The sequence below is a fragment of the Hyperolius riggenbachi genome, chromosome 8 (genome assembly GCF_040937935.1).
Source record: "Hyperolius riggenbachi isolate aHypRig1 chromosome 8, aHypRig1.pri, whole genome shotgun sequence".
Lineage (NCBI taxonomy): Eukaryota > Metazoa > Chordata > Amphibia > Anura > Hyperoliidae > Hyperolius > Hyperolius riggenbachi.
Genome location: NC_090653.1, coordinates 64,200,934 through 64,225,319, shown reverse-complemented (window position 1 = coordinate 64,225,319; position 24,386 = coordinate 64,200,934). Strand labels below are relative to the sequence as shown.

General features: G+C 45.9%; 2 protein-coding genes across 22 annotated transcripts in view; one reads left to right on the top strand and one right to left on the bottom strand.

Annotated features, from left to right (window-relative positions):
- Nucleotides 1–22,963, bottom strand: part of TIMM50 (translocase of inner mitochondrial membrane 50) — a 60,812-nt gene extending 37,849 nt beyond the window's left edge. Inside the window, exons 1-3 of the mRNA XM_068250516.1 lie at nt 22,761–22,963; nt 10,745–10,892; nt 8,228–8,259 (exon numbers count right to left, since the gene is read on the bottom strand). Coding sequence (XP_068106617.1) covers nt 8,228–8,259; nt 10,745–10,892; nt 22,761–22,916 — 336 coding nt within the window. The 5' untranslated portion in view covers nt 22,917–22,963. The remainder of the gene's footprint in view (nt 1–8,227; nt 8,260–10,744; nt 10,893–22,760) is intronic.
- A 53-nt stretch (nt 22,964–23,016) lies between these two features.
- The window catches only part of LOC137528845 (leucine-rich repeat and fibronectin type III domain-containing protein 1-like protein), a 688,143-nt gene continuing 686,773 nt past the window's right edge, over nt 23,017–24,386 (top strand). For 17 of the 21 annotated variants that reach the window (XM_068250501.1, XM_068250500.1, XM_068250499.1 and 14 more), the window contains exon 1: nt 23,018–23,170. The gene's annotated coding sequence lies outside the window, so the exon portion shown is untranslated. Of the gene's footprint in view, nt 23,260–24,386 lie in introns of all 21 variants that reach the window. The other 4 variants (XM_068250503.1, XM_068250492.1, XM_068250515.1 and 1 more) reach the window with 3 other exon arrangements.

Genomic DNA, 24,386 nt, shown 5'->3' with positions numbered 1-24,386 from the left:
TGGGCAGCACAGTGGCATAGCGGATAGCAGCCCTGCAATGCTGGGTCCCTGGGGCACTAGATGCACAGAGCTTGTATGTTCTCCCCGTGTCTGAATGGGTTTCCTCCAGGCAATCTGGATTCCTCCCACATACTAAAAACATACAAAAAAGTTAATTGACTACGATACCTGCACTACACGATACATACATAGACATATGACTTTTAGGTTGTGAGACCCTCTGAGGGACAGTTGGTGACAAGACAATATACTCTGTACAGCGCTGCAGACCATTTCAGTGCTATATAAATACTAAATAATAATCTAAATGATCTTATCCAAAAATAATACGGTTTCCTAAAAATGTAACCTTAATGGACACCTTTAATCAAATTAAAGCAGCATTAAACAGCTGTCCAGACTACAGTAGTCTTCTGCACACATTTATACCCCTGTTTGTTTCAGGTTCAAGCATTCACTACAGTGTGATGAGGGGGTGAAGGACAGAAGAAGAAAAAAAATAAGGATTGCAAGCAAGATCTTTCTTTTAAGTGAACCAGAGACAAAGCACCGTCATGTATTTTACCATATAGATCAGTGGGAACATTAGAGAAAACACCTACCCTGCTCTCTGCTTTATTCTTCACTGCTCAGCCTGCTTGTTATCAGCCCTGATAAATATCCCTGACTGAGCATTCAGTCTGGCTTTGCTCAGGAATCATAATTGAGTCATTATAGCGGAGCCAGAAGGGGGCAGGCTTGGGCTTGAAAAGACATCCGAAAAGACAGACTCACCTATAATGATTCCTGAGCAAAGGCAGACAGAATGCTCAGTCGGGGATTTTATCAGGGCTGATAAGCAGGCTGAGCAGTGAAGAATGAAACAGAGCAGGGTAGGTGTTTTCTCTAATGTTTGCACTGATATAAATGTTTGCACTGATATATATGGTAAAATACAGGAGGGTGCTTCGTCTCTGGTTCACGTTAAAGCAAACCTGTACTGTACTGACCAGGGGAAAAAAAAAGTTAGATTATTATAGTACCTGGGTAGTCTAGAGGCTTCCTGTGTCCTCCTAAACACTTCCACTGCTGCCTGGGACTCTCTCCGTTTGTGGCTGCACTTCCCTTTGTGGTCAAATGGCACAGGCTTACAAGCACACTTTGGCGGCGCTGGTTTACGGCGGGGAGTGCGGCCACGAGGACATTATCTGAAAAGTGCTTGCTGGATATGTTTAGAGGGTTTAAGCATGGTAATCGTGAGGTCAAGGACAAAAATGGGACGCCTCTGGATTATCCAGAGGATTTCCTCTACCTTGGTAAATATCTAACTTTTTGTGCCACAGCCAGTTCAGGTTTGCTATAATGGGATGGTTGACCCCCACCTCCTTAGCATCAGTGCCCTAGCCTCTAATGCAGGGGTGTCAAACTCAAATACAAAATGGGCCGAAATTGAATACTGGGACCTAATTGCGGGCCAACCTCAATGTCTACTGGCCTCCTTCCTCCCTTATAAAGTTCCCAGGTCGCCCACGATCCCTCCCCTATACAGTTCCCTGGTGTTTAGTGCTTTCCCCCTCCCTCCCCAATATGGCTTTTCTGGTGTTCAAGGGCTTCACCTCCAATGTAGCTTCCCTGGTGGTATAGAGTGAACCAAACATAATGCAAAGTGGGGAAACCACTTAAAGGCCAAATGTAATGGGTCGAAGGGCCATATTTGGCCTGCAGGCCGGAGTTTGACATGTATGTTCTAATGGAAGGTGTAAATAGCATACAGGCTAATGATGCATGATGTGCAGTGCACAAAGGAGCTGCCTCTGGTGTAAGGGGTGAGAGATATAACCATGTGCTTGGGGATCAAACATCACTAGACAAGACAAATAACATTTATATCACGCTTTTCTCCTGGCGGACTCAAAGCACCAGAGCTGCAGCCACTAAGATGCGCTCTATAGGCAGTAGCAGTGTTAGGGAGACTTGCCCAAGGTCTCCTACTGAATAGGTGCTGGCTTACTGAACAGGCAGAGCCGAGATTCGAACCCAGGTCTCCCGTGTCAGAGGTAGAGCCCTTAACCATTACATCATCCAGCCACTAAAAATCCTCAGGCTACAATACCTATGACAGAACAATACTGCACAAAATGGTGCAGGGAAATTTACGCACCCCATGCGCCCCCACAGGCCATAATGTGCATTACTGCCATAGTACTTTGGGCATGGTCATGTAGCTGGCAGCCGACTTACATCTTTCCCGAGTCCATGGTGGCCTGGAGGGGTAATGGTAATTAACGCCGCCGGGACTTTAGCAGAAGGGTCAGCAGTTTTTCAGCTTCACCCTGTGCCCAAATTTCACAGTGCCTCAATTACATGCATGCTAGATTCCCGCCGAGGTAGTCTCTATTGGCTGCCCCTAAGTTTAATCCAGCGTGGGTAGCAATAGCCATAGCTGTGGGCAGTTTAATGCTCCCCAGGTCCTGGCCACCATTAGAACTGTAGGAGCTGCAGGAATGAAGTCTTGCAGTGGCCATATGGTGCCCACCTGTTACTGGAATGGGCCTCTTATCTGTGTATCTTGTACATTTTCCCTGTATGCAGTGTCATTGCACGCCTTTATTACACAGCTGTGCATAGTGGGTTGGGGCTTCATATTAGAAATAGAAGATATATTATTTCTATTAAAATTTTAAATGTGTACAGTGCTGACATTTTCTGCCACCCTTTGCAGAAGGCTCCCGGCATTGGGCCTTAATTAGCTACAGAAACAGGCTGTCCAGCCGGAGACAGGAGTGACCCAGGGAGATGGGGAGGGACAGAGCGGCCTCAAAGGGCCTGCAGGAAGCCCCTGATAAGTATAAAACCTGAGACCGCTTTGGTCACAGGTTTCCTTTAAACAATACTAGTTCCCTAGTTATGCTGATCTCTTTGGCTGTAGTATCTGAATCCCACCCCTGAAACATGCATGTGGCTGTTCTTGACAGAAACATCTGATCTGCATGCTTGTTTATGGCCTATGGCTAAAAGTGTTACAGTCAGATCAGAAGGACAGTCAGGCAACTAGTACTGCTTAAAAAAATAAATACGGCAGCCTCCATATTCCCCTCACTTCAGGTGTCCTTTTACCTGGGACTCTAGCATGGTAAATGAGAGCATTAACCACCAAACATAAAAAAGGTGGTCACAGCCATAAAGCCTACAGAAACATCTGGCTGTCCCATCTAACTACAGCCACTGTGACTGGAGTACAAGTGGCAGGCAGCTTGCCAGAGAGATGTGGGGGTGACCAACATCCCAGATGCGTAGACGACCCTGATTGGCCGAAAGATACAATGGAATGAGGGGCTTGTGTGGACGCCTGATTGGTCACATATATTGCCTGTGATACCCTGACATAGCCTGCGGAACACACCTGCTGGTCTGAACAAGTGTCTAACTCACTTGTCTCATAATACTGAACATTTTTGCTGGCGTATAAGCGCTATAAAACAATTATATTTATTCTATTATAGGGATTTTTTTTGCTATTATACTTAAAGTGGATCCGAGATTAACTTTTACACATTGCATAATTGTGCTCCTTTCCTATTGTTTATAGGGCATTCCTCAAGCCAATTTGTTTTAATACTCTAATTCCCTATAAACTAAACAAGCCACGCCCACAGGTTTTCAGAGAGCCAAGGCACTTTCAGACAGTAGCAAGGGCTCATGGGAGCTCAGCCTGGGCAGGAGGAGGGGGAGGTATTACTAGCTAGAGATTTCAGAGGCAGAGGGGAGGAGGGGGATTAGGATTTTTTGCTCAAGATGCAGATAAGCTTGCCTCTGTATAATGTTTACAAACAACATGGCTGCCCTCATTGTATCACAGGAAGAAATAATCATATTCTATTAAAGCTGTTTGCAGCTAGATTTGCTGTGTAAACTATCTAAAATTTAGATAAGATATATAGACAAGTTACGTGTTATAGTTAGTTTTTCATCTCGGATCAGCTTTAAGCTGGGAATCGTTCCATCAACAAATGGACTAATTAGTCAATATTGTTGTTTTTGGGTTAATCTATCAATCACAAAATTATATTATATTATATTATATGCGTGAACGATTAATATACTATTTTTGATAATCCTAATATGCCCCGGGCAGAGCTCTGCTTTAAAAGGGCTCCCATTAGATTGTGTCCTGCCTCATTGGACACAGATGAATAGCTCTATATACTAGTTAAGAGTGCAGGATAAAACATTTGTGCTGGAAAAATGCAGGAAACGCTCAAGTTGTTCCATTGGAGGACTTATCTTTGTGTTGGCCTCACTGCGCTCCTGCACCATGGGAAAGCATGGCCTTATATCCTCCTGCCTCTACAGTCCATGGATGGCAACACATGACCCCTGACCACTGCACAGCCTCTGCTATTGTCCCTTTACAAATGGACATCTGGCTAAAGCTTATTAACATGCGCTCCATATTCCACGTGCTTCCTCTGGAAAAACACTGACCTCTGCTGGTAAACTTGAGAAATGCAACAGCCTTTAAAATCGGTGCTTTTTGCCCAATTAATGGAGGTGCTCTATAGAGCTTTCCAGCAATGTGTAAATGGTGTAACAGCCAGCTGCATTCATCACTTCACATAACAAGAGATTTTGCCACAAACATTGTCCTTTTAAGAGAATGCACATCAGCAATTTTATTTTCATAAATAAGGGTCAATGATAAAGTAAAAAGATTTCATGAATAATACTGCCCTCTAGTGGTAGCCGAGAAAGCAAGTTCAGTTAATCCAGAATTATATTTATTTTTCAAGCCTAAGGCCACCTGCTCACTATTTGATGCGTTTTCACACATGCGATTAGCAGGCGTACCTCTATAAATGCGTGAGTTCGCAGCTGAATACAACAGACTTGAAAACCCATAGCAGTCCAGAACAATGCAAACAGCAGCCAGTTGTGTTGCCTCATGCATTAGATGAGAATGAGCCATTAACATGGGCTGTTAGTTCTGATGAGAAAATGCATTGCACTATAACTGATAGCATCACACAGGGTATAGGTGAGGCCTAAGCATACAAATTGCTACTGTATCATAACAACTTCATCATAGAATATCAACTCTTTTTACACTGACAAGCAAAATCAATGTTAACACAGGCAACAGTGCCATCCATGTCTGCTTCATAATACAAGTTAGTCATTTAAAGGGAACCTGAAGAGGTATATGGAGGCTGCCATATACATTTCATTTTAAGCAATATAAGTTGCCTGGCTATCCTGCTGATCCTCTGTCTCTAACATGTTTGGCCACAGACCCTGAACAAGCATGCAGCAGATCAGGTGTTTGACATAATTGTCAGATCTGACAAGATTTGCTGCATGCTTGTTTCTGGTGTGTGATTCAGACACTAGTGCAGCCAAATAGATTAGCAGGTCTGCCAGGCAACTGGTATTGCTTAAAGAGACTCTGAAGTCTTTTTTTCATATAATCCTGTTTAGCATGATTGTCCCAGTGAAATTGCCGCATCCCCGTGGCAGATGGGTGATTTATTGCTGTGTTTTAGACCAGCAAAGTTCTACGACTTTGCTGGTCGCAGATTGTGCTGCCTTGGCTCGCAGGGCTTCTCTTCCTGGAGAGGCTGAGCTTTGAGCTGTAGCTCTGCCTCTCCGCAATCAATCTCCGCCTCCTCCCCACCCCTCTTATGGAAAGACAGAGGGGCGGGGAGAGGCGGTGATCCGTAGAGATTGACTGCGGAGGAGGCAGAGCTACAGCCTGATGCTCTGCCTCTGAGGAAGAGAAGCCCTGTGAGCCCCGAAGCTCTGCAGGTATTTCACTGAGGTATTCATGCTGAACAGGATTATATGACAAAAGCAGGGGAAAGAGACTTCAGAGTCTCTTTAAATGGAAATAAATATAGCAGCCTCCATATTCTTCTTACGTCCGGTTCCCTTTAAGCTTTAAAAAGTGTACCAGTGAGATATAAAAGGCAATTTGGGATTTTCACAGCTGTATGGGCTCCACGTTCTTCATTGTCAGGAAGTGCAAAAAGCTAACAAAGGTAGAAATACCAACAAAATAAGTTCTATTTGTTGAGTGGGGAAGTGTTAGTATATGTTTTATAGTGGCCATTCATTTACTGTCCCAGGAACATTAGCAATCATATTACAATCTTGGTGCATTAATAGACTACAGTATTTCCAGCATAAAACAGAGTCTACAACGTAAGACTATTATTGCTGGTCCGTAATTCATAAAGTGACAGGAGAGGCACAGATCCTCTGCCACCCCTTCGAGGCAGCGTTCTCCCCTCCATGTACGAGCACGGCTGCATTACACAGGCGCCAGTAGGGTTCACACCGCAACATGTTCCACTGCTGGCTCCTCCGTTAAAATCTCCACTGAGGCAGGAGGCTTTGGAAGGCTAAGTGCTCCAGAAGATGGGAGGCTACCTACTACGCATGCGTGAGAGAGCTGCTTGCGCATGCACAATACGGAGATCTCCGAAGCCTCTGGCAGCGGCAGAGAGCAGTCTCCAACCCATCGGTTGGAGACTGCTAACGGAGGAGCCAGTGGTGGAACGAGGGGATCGGGAGAGGAAAAGGAAGGCCTAATAGGATCCAGAGCCTTCCCTCTCAAAGGAATCAGGGGAAAAAAAAAACCAATCCGCTTTACTTACCTGGTGCTTTCTCCAGCCCCTTGCAGTCGATTGTCCCACGCTGATGGCTCCGCTCTCTGCTGTCGTCCCGGGCTCCCCGCACGCTGTTCAGGCCGACACCGAGGTCGTCCTCATTGCGCCTGCATCAAGCACCGCTATCAATCACGGTCACGTTGTCCACGGCTTACTGCGCAGTAGTTCTGCGCCTGTGCAGTAAGCTGTGGACAATTTGGCCGTGATTGACAGTGGCGCTTGATGTAAGTAAGGACGACCTAGAGTTTGGCCTGAACAGAATGCGGGGAGCCCGGGACGGCGGCGGAAAGCGTGGGACAGTTGGCTGCAAGGGGCTGGAGAAAGCCCCAGGTGAGTAAATAAGATTTTAGTTTTTTTCCCTGATGATTCCTTTAAAGAAAATCAGAGATGAAACAAAATAATAGATGTATACATACCTGGGGCTTCCTCCAGCCCCATGCGCACGGATCGCTCCCACGCTGCCGTCCTAAGCCTTCTCTATCGCCTGTACCAGGTCCTGTAACTTCAGCCAGTCGTGGCCAGTTTTACGCATGCGCAGTAAAAAGGCTGTTAGTTACAAAAAAAACTTTAGCCACACCCACTTTTAAAGACCGTGCCTCCTGCAAAATAAATTCCCACTCCCTCCACTATTATATAGGGGTTCCCCTCAAATCTGAAAATTATTTGAAGGGTACCTCCAGGTAAAAATATGTAAAAGTCTGATCCAGATGTTTCCCTCTACTGAGGTAGACAACTTTTTTTTTCCACTATAGGTACACTAATTCTGCCCAGTACTGTACAGGTCCTCTTTAACCACTTTACATCCGCAGTGCTAAATTTCTCCGTCCCTCTGCGCACTGCTTCTCCTCCAGGGACGGAGAAAGGCGTATGTTTCTGTTTACATGCCTGGAGTGGGCGGGGCAACAGCAGTTGACTAATTGGACATTAGGAACGAGTGTTCCTAAATCCAATTAGAGTCCCCGATGATGTATGAAGGCTGCTTCAAAGAGAAGCAGTCTTCATAACAAACCGCCGGCACATTGTTATTGTGTCCGTGTGCGCGCGATCACGCGATCGCGCGTGCACACACCCACCCACACAGCCCCTGCAGTCCAATGATTGGTTATTGGGGACCCCAGTCCCCAATAACCAATCATACCACATGACAAATAAATGAATGGAGACTGCCTCTGCTTGAGGCAGTCTTCATTCATAACAACAGTTGTAAACAAAGGTGCAGCTCGCGATCGCGCGCCCCCGCGCACGCACGTGCACACCAGCTCCACAGTCCAATGATTGGTTTTGGGGACCCCAGTCCCCAATAACCAATCATATTGCCTAATAAATAAATGAATGATGACTGCCTGGGAGGAGTGAAAAATGCTCTGGTTTTTAAGGGGAAAGCCCCTCAGTTGTGAAGTGGTTAAATAATGCCAAGAGAGATAAAGAGCCATTTAAAAAACAACTGAAGAAACATTTGAGTGCTGTTGACATCCATGGAAGTCAATCAGCAGTCATTTGTTCAGTGAAAAATGCTAGTCTGAATACATGGAGGCAGAGCAGGGAAGTGTAAGAAAGGGGGAGGAGCATAGTGGTTACATTACCTTGTTGCCTTCCTCATCCAGAGAGCTGCTACCTGAAGAAAAAGCAGAGATGGTGTTCAGTCAGGCACTGTAAAATGTGGTAAATTTATTAGACACTGAAAGACGAAAGCTACCTGACCCAGATCCCAAAACACACTACAGAAACACCCCCAGAGGACATCACTGGGCTATTCAGAAACACTTTGCTTCATCAGTGGAACCTTTTCACTGGAAAAAATAAGAACTTTTGATCTGCCTGAAGCCAATTATAGCTTATACATGTTCTATTTTTTTCTATAGATCTACAGGTTCTATTTTCAAAAGTACACCCATCTGTAGGTTTCCTTCTATCAATACTGACAAATTTAAAGTAAAAAAAAAAAAAAGCTACCTGAGGAAGCGGATCCTGCTTCATGAAAAGCTACCTGAGGAAGCGGACCCTGCTTCCCGAACAAGCTGCCTGAGGAAGCGGACCCTGCTTCCCGAACAAGCTGCCTGAGGAAGCGGACCCTGCTTCCCGAACAAGCTGCCTGAGGAAGCGGACCCTGCTTCCCGAACAAGCTGCCTGAGGAAGCGGACCCTGCTTCCCGAACAAGCTGCCTGAGGAAGCGGACCCTGCTTCCCGAACAAGCTGCCTGAGGAAGCGGACCCTGCTTCCCGAACAAGCTGCCTGAGGAAGCGGACCCTGCTTCCCGAACAAGCTACCTGAGGAAGCGGACCCTGCTTCCCGAAAAAGCTGCCTGAGGAAGCGGACCCTGCTTCCCGAAAAAGCTGCCTGAGGAAGCGGACCCTGCTTCCCGAAAAAGCTGCCTGAGGAAGCGGACCCTGCTTCCCGAACAAGCTGCCTGAGGAAGCGGACCCTGCTTCCTGAACAAGCTGCCTGAGGAAGCGGACCCTGCTTCCTGAACAAGCTGCCTGAGGAAGCGGACCCTGCTTCCCGAACAAGCTACCTGAGGAAGCGGACCCTGCTTCCCGAACAAGCTACCTGAGGAAGCGGACCCTGCTTCCCGAAAAAGCTGCCTGAGGAAGCGGACCCTGCTTCCCGAAAAAGCTGCCTGAGGAAGCGGACACTGCTTCATAAAAAAAGCTGCCTGAGGAAGCGGACATTGCTTTCCAAAACAAGCTGAGGATTAAACATTTTTTTTTAAAGAAGAATCCTTCATTTGTCATATGTATATTGCACCTGCATACACATTGTATTATACCCAAAAACTAAGGGAGTGGATGATTTCTCCAACTTCCTTAAAGAGACTCTGTAACAAATTGTTTATCTTTATTTCTTCTATGCTATAAGTTCCTATGCCTTTTCTAATGTGGTCTGGCTTACTGCAGCTTTTCCTAATTGCACAGTAGCTGTGTTATCTCTGTTATATGATCTAATCTTCTCTCTATAGTCGGCACAGTCAGGCTGAGGCAGTCAGACTGGAATGTGCAGGGCTGCTTGTGATTAGCTAGAAGCTGTACACACCCCCTGCAGGCTCTGTGTGACTAACACACTCTGCTTAGCTGAGCCTATTAGAAGCTGGTTAGTTTGTTTGTAAACACTGCCTAAAACTGGCAATTACAAGCCAGGTTTGCAGCAGAGAATGGCAGAAACAGCACAGAGGGGACCAGGAGCACATAATGAATAGAATGGTATGCTTTTTATTGTAAGAATTTCAGAGTACAGATTCTCTTTAAAGCGATATGAAACCAGCATTTCTTCTTTGCTCTAAAAGTTTACTTACATCATATAATATACTACTACAATGTATTTACCAGAACAGCATGCAAATAGCTAAACACAGGATTGGCTTTGTCAATAGAAAGATCCCTGCAGTGAGATGCGAACTGGTGATGACATTATCTTGTGTTTACTTATTGTAGCAAGAGAAGTTGTGGAACTCCTAATGCTGCTAGGTACACACCATACAATTTCCTAGCAGATTTACCTGCTAGATCGATTATTTCCAACATGTCCGATCTGAAAAAACTTCATTTTACTGTATGTCACTACAATGCCTCCTTAAAGGGAAGATCCGAGGACATAAAAAAAAAAAGTTCTATTTACTCGGGGCTTCCTCCAGCCCTTGGCAGCTGATAAGTCTCTCGCCGCAGCACCGCTCAAAGCCGGTTGCCCTGGGTCCACTCCGTTGGAGATGCCAACCTTGCCAGGTCAGCATTTTCTGCACCTGCGTGCCGCTCGTGATCCCGCTCACCTGGTGTGGAGTGCTCTGCGCAGGCACAGTACTTCTGCCCCTGTACAGAATGCTCCAAGCCATGTGGGCGCAATCACAAGAGGAGCAGAAGATGCTGATCTCGCAATGGAGGGGACCCGGGCCAACATCTGGGAGCAGAGCTGCGGTAAGGGACATATCGGCTGCCAAGGGCTGAAGGAAGCTGCGGGTAAGTAGAATTGTTTTTTTTTATGTCCTCAGATCTTCCTTTTAAGGCAACTTCTAAATGTGGATTGTTTGATCAGTCCTTATTGCTCTGGTCTGTAACACATTTACAGAACTTTCACTATGCCTCACAATGTAGAATACAAAATGATCTCACCAAAGTTATAAACAATATAGGTGCTTCCCAACACTCCAAAGATCCCTCCAGTCCTCAGAAGGAACTTTTTGGCCCTTGCTTTATTTTCTTTCTGCTTTTTCTGCTGCTCCTCAGAGTCTGGGTTGGCATTGGGGTCTTCAGAGGTCTGCTGCATAGAAAAACAAAACAAAATCAGGGGTTTAATACAAGGACAGCACAGAGCAAGAGGACATTCCTTAATGTACACGAGGGGGGCACAGCGCACATCTTGTGTGAAGGAAGATGCTTTTCCCTGATGTACATGGGAGGAGGCACAGCGCACATCTTGTGTGAAGGAAGATGCTATTCCCTGATGTACATGGGAGGAGGCACAGCGCACATCTTGTGTGAAGGAAGATGCCGTTCCCTGATGTACACGGGGGGGGGCGCACAGCGCATGTCTTGTGTGAAGGAAGATACCATTCCCTGATGTACAAGAGGGCGGCACAGCACACGTCTTATGCGAAGGAATATGCCATTCCCTGATGTACGAGGGGGGAGGGGGCACAGCACAGGTCTTAAGCGATGGAAGAGGCCATCCCCTGATGAATATGAGGGGCGCACAGCACACGTCTTGTGTGAAGGAAGGTGCCATCCCCTGAGGTAAGAGAGGGGTGCACAGCAAGTCGTGTGAAGGAAGATGCCATTCCCTGATGTATGAGGGTGGCACAGCACTCGTCATGTGCGAAGGAAGATGCCATTACCTGATTTACGAGGGGGGGGGCGGGCACAACACGTCTTACGTGAAGGAAGATGCCATCCCCTGATGTACGAGGGGTGCACAGCACACGTCTTGTGTGAAGGAAGATGCCATCCACTGATGTAAGGGAGGGGGGCACAGCAAGTCTTGTGTGAAGGAAGATGCCATTCCCTGATGTATGAGGGGGCACAACACGTCTTGTGTGAAGGAAGATGCCATCCACTGATGTAAGGGAGGGGGCGCAGCAAGTCTTGTGTGAAGGAAGATGCCATCCCCTGATGTACGAGGGGTGCACAGCACACGTCTTGTGTGAAGGAAGATGCCATCCACTGATGTAAGGGAGGGGGGCACAGCAAGTCTTGTGTGAAGGAAGATGCCATTCCCTGATGTATGAGGGGGCACAACACGTCTTGTGTGAAGGAAGATGCCATCCACTGATGTAAGGGAGGGGGCGCAGCAAGTCTTGTGTGAAGGAAGATGCCATCCCCTGATGTACGAGGGGTGCACAGCACGTCTTGTGGAATGGAAAGCATGGCTATCTGGTAACAAATCCTGCCTCCTAATGAACCTTACTACCTCAGCAGCACTGACTAGTATCACAAATTGGTCTCTGCTGAGTCCTGGCATCCCCCGTAAAACAGATCAGAAACAGACTACGGAATAGACTGTCTGCTGCTCCCATATACCAGTGGGGCCGGTTGCTAGTGCATGGCACGAGCAGTGTGGAGAAGGCCCCACACAATGAGCATGGTTTTTGCTGACAAGTAAGGGCACTGCAGCCAGAAGGGGCTCAGTGATTGGCAAACAAGAGACTGAACTGCCTGACAAATACCTAGTTTAGCCTTTCTTGTGGTGTATGAGAGGAATCGGTGTGGGAGACTTGGGCGCAGGATACAGCCGTTATATGGCTGATCCTGCTGCTGCACAAGTTCCCGGCCACTTTAAATACTATTCCTCCTCCAGGCCGCCATGGATAGTGGGGGAATGAAATAATTTGTCTTCCAGCAATTGCTGGAGGCCGAATTATAGGGTTTTAAAAGTAACTTCAGCTCCGTCTTCTGACGGTGCTGAAGTTACTACCTGTGTGCCGCTATAACCGTAATTCCTATTATGGTGTATGGTGGTGCCGGCTGCGCCCAAATCTATTGCGCTGGAATAGCAGTGATAGTTCTTGTGAAAGTGGCCTAAAAGACAAACTTCAGAAAGTAGCATGTGCTGTTAAGATAGGAAGGTCAGAAAGCCTAAAGCTGGCCATACACTGGCCCGATTTGCCACCGTTTCGACAGCAGATTCGATCACTGGGATCGAATATGCTGCCAATCGTTCACGCTACACGACGAATTTCGATCCATTTCGTCCGATCCCGTCGATCGCTCAGTGCGGAAAATTACCGTTGATCACCCGCGGGTAGGAAGCACGTCGCTAGCGGCGTTCGAGTGCCCGACGACCGACGCAATAGAGCAGCAATATATTACCTGCTCCGCCGGCGCAACTGGCCCCGGTCACCGCTGCTCCGTCTCCGCTCTGGTCTCCGGCATGCTTCAGTTCCTCCTGCCCGGCAGGAAGTTTAAACAGTAGAGGGTGCTCTACTGTTTAAACTTCCTGCCGGGCAGGAAGAAGTAAAGCATGCCAGACCTGGAGACCAGAGCGGAGACGGAGCAGCGGTGACCGGGGGCAGTCATGCCGGCGGAGCAGGTAATGTATGCGGCGGGGGAGGGGAGCGGCGGCAGCAGCACCACCACCACCGATTGTGAATGGTTTCAGGCTGAAATCGGTTCACAATCTGTTTGCAGTAAAGGTAGCCATACGATCCCTCTCTGATCAGATTCGATCAGATAGGGATCTGTCTGTTGGTCGAATCTGATGGCAAATCGACCAGTGTATGGCTACCTTAAAGCCTTAGGGCTGGTTTATATGGAAACACGGGAATGGTAAAGGTTTAGTTTCCGGCGGGCGATGACAGCAACCCTTAAAGGGATCAGCTGCCACTTCTATTCATGTGAATGGAGGTGCCTGTGCCAGCATTCCCCGTGTCTGTGTGAACGCCGTGGTAGATCCTGCCAGCTTGGTGCGGACGCTACCTGCAGTGTCCAGGGTCAGCTACATTCGGCAGTTCCATGCCCTCCTGAAGGGATCAAAATGCGACAATTGGATGGAAAGCGCTGCTGAAGGTCATCAAATGCTTTTCTTGGCATCGGCTAAACAAGCCAGGGATGCCCTCTGACGCCCATGTGAACCGGGCCTTAAAGTATACCCGAGGTGACAGGATGACAGACATGGGTATGTACAGTGCCAAGCACACAAGTATGCTGTGTAACTTTTTTCTTTCTCTGCCTGAAAGAGTTAAACATCAGGTAAGTTGCTGACTCAGATAGGAAGTGACTAGAGTGTGACCCTCACTGATAAGAAACGTCAACTAAAAAAAACACTTTCCTAGCAGAAAATGGCTTCTGAGAGCAGGAAAGAGATCCTGTTTCATAGTTAATAGATTTTAACTCTGGCATACTTCAAAGAATGTGTCATTGAGCAAAAACAACAGTTAAAGCTTAAAAAGTAGATTTAAGAAACTGGAATATCTTAAAAGTCATTTTTAGGAGAAGGAAGTTATATACAATTGTTTATTTCATTAGTTTATTTTCACCTCGGGTGTCCATTAAAGTGCCCATTAATAGTACAATTTTCATAAACCTTCGACCTTTCTAGTCCGATAAACAGTGATCGGCTTGGTTGATGATCATATTTTCAATCAATTTCCCTGCCAGCAGACACTCTTTCACAGAATTTAATTTCATATGGAATGATCGGATTGGTTAAAAATTTTCATCCAATTTATCGACGATTTACAATCATTTCCTGCCGATCTCCATTATCGGATCAGAGGGTCGAGAAAACTCTACCGGTAATACCACTTTTCTGTACTGTGGTCCTCTGCAAAGTTTTAACCACTTCACTACCAGTATCACTTCCACCACACACATCAAAAAACAAAAAAAACAACTTGCAAACCTAAAACTTTTAAAGCATACAATTCCTGATACTGAGCTTAAACATTCCATTATACGCATGGAAATATCTGAAAAACATTTCACTTCACTAGACTCATTATTGCCTATATAAATGACACTTTCATCAAAAACCCCACATAATAAAAAGGATGAGGCTGGGGAGCTGCAGGAGTCCATGAAATGATGTCTTGACAATCAATACACTATGTGGGCACTGAGCTATTTTCCACCACTATCTCGGCAGGGGGGGGGGGGGGGGGGTGAAAAACATTCTGATTTCTCAATTTAAATTCATGCCATTATGCGCAGCATTTTTATCATCAGAATTCTGTTTTCGGAAATCTTTCAAACTATATCATAAGCAAGGAAAACAATGCTAAAAAATCCATTCCAAGCAAAATGCTGCCCATGTGTGCGCCACAGGCATCTTTCATATAGGTGGCCATGAATGAAATGATTCTTTAAAAAAAAAAAATTCAATTTGATCATAATATTGATCGCAACAATCAATATTTTTGGATAGATTCTATTAATCTGATCTGGGTAGCAGCTATCCTACCGTTAGTGGGCACAAATGATAGTTTCTGATTGATCAAAGAATTGCATCGTTAATGGCCACCTTATGAAGTATGGAAGATTAAACTAAGCGAGCACCAGAGAAGCCAAGAGAGCATGCCAGGCAGCAGAAAAAAAAAATGAGGGCGCCAGAGAAACAGAGAAGCCAAGAGACAAGGGAGCACCAGGCGGAGAACATAAGGAGCGCGCGCCTGAGAAGAAGACGAGAGCATCAGAACTCAGAGAAGAGAAAGTCAGACAAAAGCACACCAGGTGGCAGAAAAAAGACAAGAGCACTAGAGGAGCAGAGAGCGCACCAGGGAGCCAAGAGAGCGCCAGAGAAGTCAAGGGAGCACCAGGCGAGGGAGAAGACAAGAGTGCAACAGAACGTTCCAGAGTATAGAGAAGACAAGAGTGCCCCAAGACGAGAGCACCAGAGAAGCAGAAAGCAAGCCAGGCAGCAAAAAAGCAAAGAGAGTGCCGGAGAAGAAGATAACAAGAGAGCGCCAGAGCTCAGTGAAGACAAGCACGTCAGAAAAGACAAGAGAGCGCCAGAGCTCAGTGAAGACAAGCACGTAAGAGAGCGCCAGAGCTCAGTGAAGACAAGCACGTCAAAGAGCGCCAGAGCTCAGTGAAGACAAGCACGTCAAAGAGCGCCAGAGCTCAGTGAAGACAAGCACGTCAAAGAGCGCCAGAGCTCAGTGAAGACAAGCACGTCAGAAAAGACAAGAGCGCGCCAGGCGGCAGAGAAGCTGAGAGCACGCCAGAGAAGATAAGAGGGCCAAGCTGCAGATAAGACCAGAAAACTCCCCGCTATTTACAATACTTAACATAGTAAAGAAAGACATTGACTGGAATACTAAAGTTGGCAGCAAAAAAACAAGCAGGACAGAGACTGAGGGCCCGTTTACACTTAATGTTCTGCAAATACGCAGCTGAAACCCAGAAGCCATGCCACACTCGGCTATGGAACTCGCTGCCGCTCGCATAGACACTGATTGCAATGTCGGCCAAATCGCTATGGCAAGAGATTCGGCCGGCAGCACCATTATTTCCTATGGTAGAGTTTTCCTGCACGATTTGCCTACGGGAAACTCTGCGGATTCAGCCCGGATTTCCGCTCTAGTGGAAATGGGCCCTAATAGAATTTTGCCAAGACAACACATTGGTTATAGCAAATACCTTATTTCAACAGCACAAGAATTTACACATGGATGTCATCTGATGGTCAATATGGCAACCAAACTGACTGCATATTGTGATGGAAGAGTTCTGTACAAATAGCTTAAACCCCCTGGTGGTACTCCCGAGCAGAGCTCGGGCTAGGTAGCAGGAGCTGAAAGCAGCCACTCCTGCCTGTTGCCTGGGTCCCGCGTGCGATCAGCACTGGCCAGTGGGACTCCAGGCTTCTCTCCCCGGCCACCAGGATCCCCTTCACCTCCACTCTTATTCCGGGATCCCAGTAGCCAATCAGCGGCGATGCGTCATGCGCGTACGGAGATACGCGTACATCGTGACATCATCGGGGGCAGGACAAAATTTTAAAGTGGACCTGAACTTTTACACAGGGCTGAAGGAGGAGAACATAGAGAAATGCATCCTGTATGTATGTAAAGTTTAGCCTGTGTAGTTCCTCATTTGTCTCAAATCACAAGTTGTAATTTGATCTCTCCCCTGTGTCACCTGACTGCCATGGCAGATAAGCTAATTTGAAAGCACAGGATGTTAATATTTGGTTTCCCAACTGCTTCTGAGCTAGGTGCCTTACTGTTAGCGATTTTTGACTGGATTTTGACTATTCTCTGCCGGTTGCCTACACAGGCCTCTGCCTGGATTTTGACTATTCTCTGCTGCCCACCCGCACCAACCTCTGCCAGGAGTTTGACTACTCTCTGCCGGCCGCCTAAGACTGATAGCAAAGGAAATACAGTCTAAAAGGAATCACGTTTCTACTTCCTCGATTGTGATGTCGCCCTATGTGCCAATGCCATTCCCTTTTTCAAAATATACCGCACACAGGAGGTGTATTAGATATATATGTACATACTGCGTAGTCTGGTGCCTTATTTGTACAGTTTCACTATTTATTAAGCTTATTCATAAATTTATTTCAACAATTGTGTGTCTTTTATTGATAAGCAGAATGTCTACCAAGCCTTTATTCTGATATATTTTGGTGAGTTAAGACCTAGTTGGAGGCCTAAAATTCTTGAAAAAAAATAATGCTTTTAGACCCAGAAAATCCAGACAGAAATACACAGCCATGGAGGTTAAACAAAACCTGGAGCAGGCTGTGGCTCAGATCATCAGCTTCTAATTGAAAAGTGTAGAATTAAAGAGAAGAAAAGCCTGTAGACCAACAACATGTGATCTTAACCACTTTAGGACCACAGTCTTTTCGCCCCTTAAGGACTAGAGCCTTTTTTTCCCATTCAGACCACTGCAGCTTTCACGGTTTATTGCTCGGTCATACAACCTACCACCTAAATTAATTTTACCTCCTTTTCTTGTCACTAATACAGCTTTCTTTTGGTGCTATTTGACTGCTGCTGCGAGTTTTACTTTTTATTATATTCATCAAAAAAAGACATGAATTTTGTCAAAAAAAATGACTTTTTTAAAGGAATACTATCGATTGAAACGACTTTTTTTTTTTAATACTCTATATTAGTGTACACATTACCACTAGTGCTAGGGGCACTTTATTTATTCACCCAGGTCTCTCTCTTGCTATCCCTGCTTAAAAATTCATTTCTCACACAGCTCATAGTAGTTTGGGTCACCCTGAGCTGCTTGGTTACTCTGTCACACAGCTCACAAATATATTTCAGTGTCACTCACAGCAATCAGCAGACATGAGGAGAAATAGGCTGATCTGAGGTGGTAACAGGTAACTAAATGAGCTGTAATATTGCTGGAATATAACTAGCCTTTAACAATAGTCTGTGTTTTCACTCAGACTGGCTGCCTGCTTGAGGTGATTCACTCCAGGCTGCATCCACTTTACAAGCTGCTGAGAGGGGCAGACCACTGTTTACAATTAGCATTATTAGTATCTTTATCAGTCAAGAGAAGCAAAGATAATAAACACACATTGCTAGAATCTTTAACCCCTTACCACCATATCAATAAGATTCTATCAGCAAGGTGATAATTACACTATAAACTGAGGAGTTGATAGCAACTCCCCTGTGCAGACATGGTCTAGCCCTCTGGGAGCTCAGAATTTAGATACATTTGTATCCAACACTGACGGCCAAAACTGACGGAGGATTTTACAGCTGAGAGGAACAGCTGTGTGAGGAATCAAATTGCTCCTAGTACTTGTCCTAATGTGTCCTACAACATACAGCATTTAAAAATAAATGCATACATCGATAGTATTCCTTTAACTTTCTGTGCTGACATTTTTCAAATAAAGTAAAATTTCCTATACATTTGAGAGCGAAAGTTATTCTGCTACATGTCGTTGATAAAAAAAAAAAAAAAAAATTCAGTGTATATTTATTGGATTGGGTAAAAGTTATAGCGTTTACAAACTATGGTGCCAAAAGTGAATTTTCCCATTTTGAAGCATCTCTGACTTTCTGACCACCTGTCATGTTTCATGAGGGGCTAAAATTCCAGGATAGTATAAATACCCCCCCAAATGACCCCATTTTGGAAAGAAGACATCCCAAAGTATTCAGTGAGAGGCATGGTGAGTTCATAGAAGATTTTATTTTTTGTCACAAGTTAGCGAAAAATGACACTTTGTGACAAAAAAAAATTAAAAGTTTCCATTTCTTCTAACTTGCGACAAAAAATAAAAAATTAAAATCTGTCACGGACTCACTATGCTCCTCTCTGAACACCTTGAAGTGTCTACTTTCCAAAGTGGGGTCATTTGTGGGGTGTGTTCACTGTCCTGGCATTTTGGGGGGTGCCTAATTGTAAGCACCCCTGTAAAGCCTAAAGATGCTCATTGGACTTTGGGCCCCTTAGCGCAGTTAGGCTCCAAAAAAGTGCAGCTGCTAAAAGTTCCCTCGCCAGAAAAATCAAACCACTCAAAAAGAAATAAGGCCAGAGTGTTCACTAGAAGGGTTGATACTACTATCAAAGTGTAAATACTTTGGTCACATAATAAGAAGAAAGCATTGTTTGGAGAAATCTTGGGGGGGGGGAAAAAAAAAAAAAAAAAAGGATTGGTAGCATATGTGAAGATATGAACATGCCTATGCAACAGTGATTGACAGACACGTCAAAAGTTTATACAGCCTTTCGCTGGTGGCTCTCAAGAAACCTCACTATTCTATACGATTTAGTCACTGACTCAGCAGTTAAACCCTTTGCATGTCTTAAAGAGAAACACCAACTGCCCATAAAAGAATATTTCCGCTACCTCCAAATCTCACATTTTCTTTCCCAGGTTGCCAAGGGGCATGGCTCCCTCTTGACTCGCACATGCTTCGAACACGTGTGCGCCTCCGACCCGGGATCCCTGGGCCTGATCTCTCTGCTGTACAGGTGCATTGTGTCCCCCCCTGGTCTTCCCAAGCCCTCATATATAACAAAATGGGAACTCGATCTCAACACCACATTCGAAAAAGAGGACCTCTCTGACATCTGGTCTCTCACCCCACAATGCTCCATTAGTGCCTCCCTCGTGGAGACCCAATATAAAGTACTCCTAAGGTGGTATCTCACTCCAGACCGCATTTCAAAATTTGATACTACAAACAATGGCCTATGCTTTCGCGGTTGTGGACGGGGGGGGGGCCCTCTCTCACGTGTGGTGGTACTGCCCGAGGGTCCGGAGGTTCTGGATCAGAATATACCATGTCATTTATTCCACAATCCAAGTTCAAGTCCCCAGGGTTCCGGAGATAGCACTCCTGGGATTTCGCCCACCGGGCATATCTAACCCCCAATATAAATTGCTCTCACACATATGCTTAGCAGGAAAGAGAGTCAACGCAGGCGCGTGGGGGTCCCCTACCCTGTCCATATCCAAATTTAGAACTAATTTGAGCAGCGCCCTCTGCTTTGATAAAATGAAAGCTATACTTGATGACTCCCTTCCACGTTTTGAAAAAACTTGGCTCCCATACGTTAACCAATACCATCCAAGCTTACCCCAATAGCTAACTACAGTTTAATCTCCTGCCTAAAAACCTTAGGGCATCCATTACAATTAGTGCATTAATAAATTCCTTTCTTACACATGCAAGCAAGCATTTGAACCAAACACTTTACTCTTCTATGGCCGGAGGTGGTGCCGGGGTTGACCTTTTTCTCACTCTGCTCTTCCTTTTCACTCTTTTCTCTACTCCCTTTCTTCTCCCCCCTTTCCCCTCTTTCCTGCTCTTTCCCTACTTTTTCCCCCCTCTTTTTCTCCTACCCCCCGCGATGGATACAGACACTTTCTAAAAAAAGTATCTCCGGAGGAGGGGCGACGGCTTCGCCCCCCCCCCCCCCCCACAACACCCGGGTCCTAGTATCAAGGGATCCCACGGCCCTCTCAAACTTATTATAGCCCACCCCCCTGACTGGTGGACCTTGTTTGAACTCACCCAGTACAAGTTCAGCCTGTGGCTCCCATTGAGGGCGCTGGTATTTGTTGCCTTTGGGCTGCCAGCCCCCACCCCAAGTTGCATATGACCTCGCCTTTTCGCGAGACAGTTTGCACTACTAGGATATGTTACCACACCAAGTGACTGTGAATGTACTCATCTCCAGTATACCACACCGATGTTTGACATTCTGTTTATGTCTCTCTCAAGCGAATTATCTTATTTAGTTTTATATTTTGTTTTATACTTTATATTTTATACTTTATACTTTACTTAACCAGATGCTTTGTTAAGAAGTCTTGGTGCATATAATAAGTTTTTTGTAAGCATATTTCTTGCAATGTGCACCGTTTTACACATAATTGTATGTTCTCACTGCTATTTTGCTATTCAATAGAATAATAATAAAAATTTTTTTGAAAACAATAAAATACATTGATACAAAAGTTTATATGGTCAGGAATAGTCCTAAACTAATGAGGAAGGTATAGAAATAGTCCAATAAAATGAGGATATATAAAATAAATCCTTGTCTCGATAGACTACTATCTAAACGTCGTGGAGTACACCCCTCCATACAGCCGTATGAATGTCCTGAAAAACAAAAAACGAAAAAAAAACCAAATATCTGTCTTCTGAAAGCACAAATACTAAACTAAACCATGCTGGGCCGATGAGACTTATTTCCCAGCTGAACAGTCCTCTCAGGGGAAACAAGCACTGGTGTTGATTCCCAGGGCTGTGGAGTTGGTACAAAAATCATCCGATGCCGACTCCTCAGTTTATGCAGGGCCGGCTCTAGCTACAATAGGGCCCCAGGGCAAAATTAACTTGGGGGCCCCATAGTAATGTACACAGCCCCCTCCGCAACCTCCAAGCTGACTCCCAGGATCCATCCCACTACACTCCCAGCCACACAAAATTAATAGGTGTCCATCACACAAGGTATGTCCGTATGAAGGCAGCACCGTGCTCAACACTCCGGACTTCTCTCCACAGCACCTCTCTTCCTCATTCCCTGCGGGCACATATGGGGTCATCATAGCTGGAGGGGAGAGGACACACACCTTGGGGGCCCATACAGGCTCTGGGGCATTTGTCCCCTTTGCCTCTATGGAAGCACCGGCCCTGAGTAGTGATTCAACCAACTGACTCCTTTACTATGCACATGAAAATCTGGTGAACATACCATAGGAATATCATTGCTCTGCGTTGAGATGCAATGATACTGTCCGTTGCAATGGAACACATCTGATTCAGTGTGAAACTATCCCAAATGTGTGTGAGTATTCTACCAAATTTCCAATGTTATACTTATAAAAAAAAATCTGATTAAAGGTGTCCATTAACTGTACAGTTTTTGCACCAAATGCAATCCTTCGATGCAATTTCAATGAATGAATTGTACAGAAAATGTGCCGTTGATGAAGGCAATTGATAAAGAACGATTCTTTGGTCGATTGCTAAATAGGATAAAATCAATCCGAAAGTTGGATTTTATGATCGAATTTGAAGAAAGAATTGTTCAGTAAATGTGAACATGCTTTCTGATTAAGTTATGATCATTCAAATTGCATCAACAGATCCTATCCTGAAAAAATGTACCGTTAAAGAGAAACAGTGACCAAGAATTGAACTTCATCCCAATCAGTAGCCGATACCCCCTTTCCCATGAGAATTCTTTTCCCAAACTGATCATCAGGGGGCTCTGTATGGCTGAGGTGAAACCCCTCCCACAGTGTGACGTCAGGACCATGGTCCTGACAGTTTCCTGTCTGTGAACCTTATTGCATTGTGGGAAATAACAGCGGTTTACAGCTGGGTCCAACGGCCATAAAAGCAAGTAGCATCTTCTTCCACTGACATCACCTGCCAGCAGTAAAAATGTCACCATGTAATAAATGTCAGAATGTAAATCAGGGAGAGGAAAGATTTTACAATGAGCAAACACTGACTAAATGTATACATAATTATTGTAAAAATGAAGCACTTTTTTATTACATTATTTTCACTTTAATTGACACCTTAACAGACAGAAGAAAATGACCCATGCAAATGTCCACCTAGTGGCATGCAGGTCAGACGTGACAGAGGTGAAAGGTCACAGGCAGGACAGAGGTCAAGGGTCAGGCATTACAGAGGTGAAGGGTCACATGGTGACAGGTCAGGGGCGCAGCAGCTCTCACCTCCTTCTGCTGGCTCCGCAGAGTGTCCTGCAGCACCGCACCGGTCAGGCTCCCCGCCGGCCCGGAGCTCATGAAGCGGCATCCCAGCATCGCCCGGCTGGACAGCAGCATCAGCCTCCCCGTCCTCCCGCACGCAGGCACCAACGAGGCCGCCATCTTCCTCGTACAGCACTCGCTGGCCAATCCCAGGGAAGCCGGCCTCGACGTCATCCAGTGTGGACACACGTGACTGAGTTAAGCCATTAGGAATTGGGCTTGCTATGTGCGAACTGACGGCGTCACTGAGCGCAGCACTGACAGCTGGAGGCGGCAGCCATGTTGAGTGTGGCAAAGTCAGCAATCACTGCTCATAGTGGGTGTGGACTGTGGACCCTTCACCTATCAGCTACCAGTCTTCCTGGATGTTGGTGGTCAGTGTAAGAATGTGGACAGATGTGGCCTGTTTTACTCTCTTTTTTTTATTGCTATTGTCACCTGTCCCTGATTCACAGCTCAGCAGGTATACCTGGAAACACCCGAACTGCGCCTAAAAATGTTGACGTTTAGTTCTTCCAAACACATAACATGCGCTTTTCTTCTGGCGGACTAAGGGCTCATTCACATCAGACGACGCGTGCAGGAGCCGTTCTCCTGCATGCATTGAAGCCTGCGGCGTGAATTAATTAGCGGCGGTAGCTATTAATTGAACCCGACGGAAAACACCGGCTCCCGGGTGCGCTGGACGAAAAACTGCGCCTGGGTGCGTCGGAACCGCAACGTACCGAACCGCAGCGTCGGGTGTGAAAGGTAAAATGAAAGTCTATGGACTTTCATTTTACCTTGGTTAACGCAAACTTTAGTGTTGCGTTAAAACGCTCAAAGTTTGCGCAGATGTGAAAGAGCCCCCTTAGGGCTCTTTCACGTCTGCGGTTCGGTACGTTGCGGTTCCGACGCACCTGGGCGCAGTTTTTCGTCTAACGCACTGAACAGGCAGAACCAAGATTCAAACCCAGGTTACCTGTGTCAGAGGCTGAGCCCTTAACCATCACACTATCCAGCCCTCCATAGTCCGTGAGATCCCTCAGCATCCTCTGGGTCCTATCCATTCTCCCACTGCCATCTCCGTAAGATCTCTAGTCGTGCCAACTGCGCATGCGCGGTCCTGTCTGTGTGGTATTCTCAAACCTGTTTCTGTCACCGGGAGTTTTCTGTGTATATGTGGTTCATTCTTTTAAGAACTGTGCATCTTCAGAATGTTACCAATGACACCAGCATGATTAAGAAGGGAGCGTGAATAGGACTGCACATGCACATGCACAATCGGTACGACTGGAGTGGCTGGGTAGTATACTGGTTAAGAGGACATGGGAGATGAGAGTTCAAATCCTGGCTAGGGTGAGTATCAATTCCATAAAGAGTTCAAGGCAAGACTCCCTAACACTGCAGGGTGGCCTCTTGAGTGTGTCCCAGTGGCTGCAGCTCTTGAGCAAAAAAAAAATCACTGTACATATTATTTATTCGGAGTTCCAGTCACAGATCTTATGGAGCTGCCAGTGGGAGAACTGAGGGGAACCAGAGGACACCATGGGACCCCATGGGCTATGAGGGGCTGGAAAAAGCCCTAGGTAAGTAAAAGTCAACAGTGTA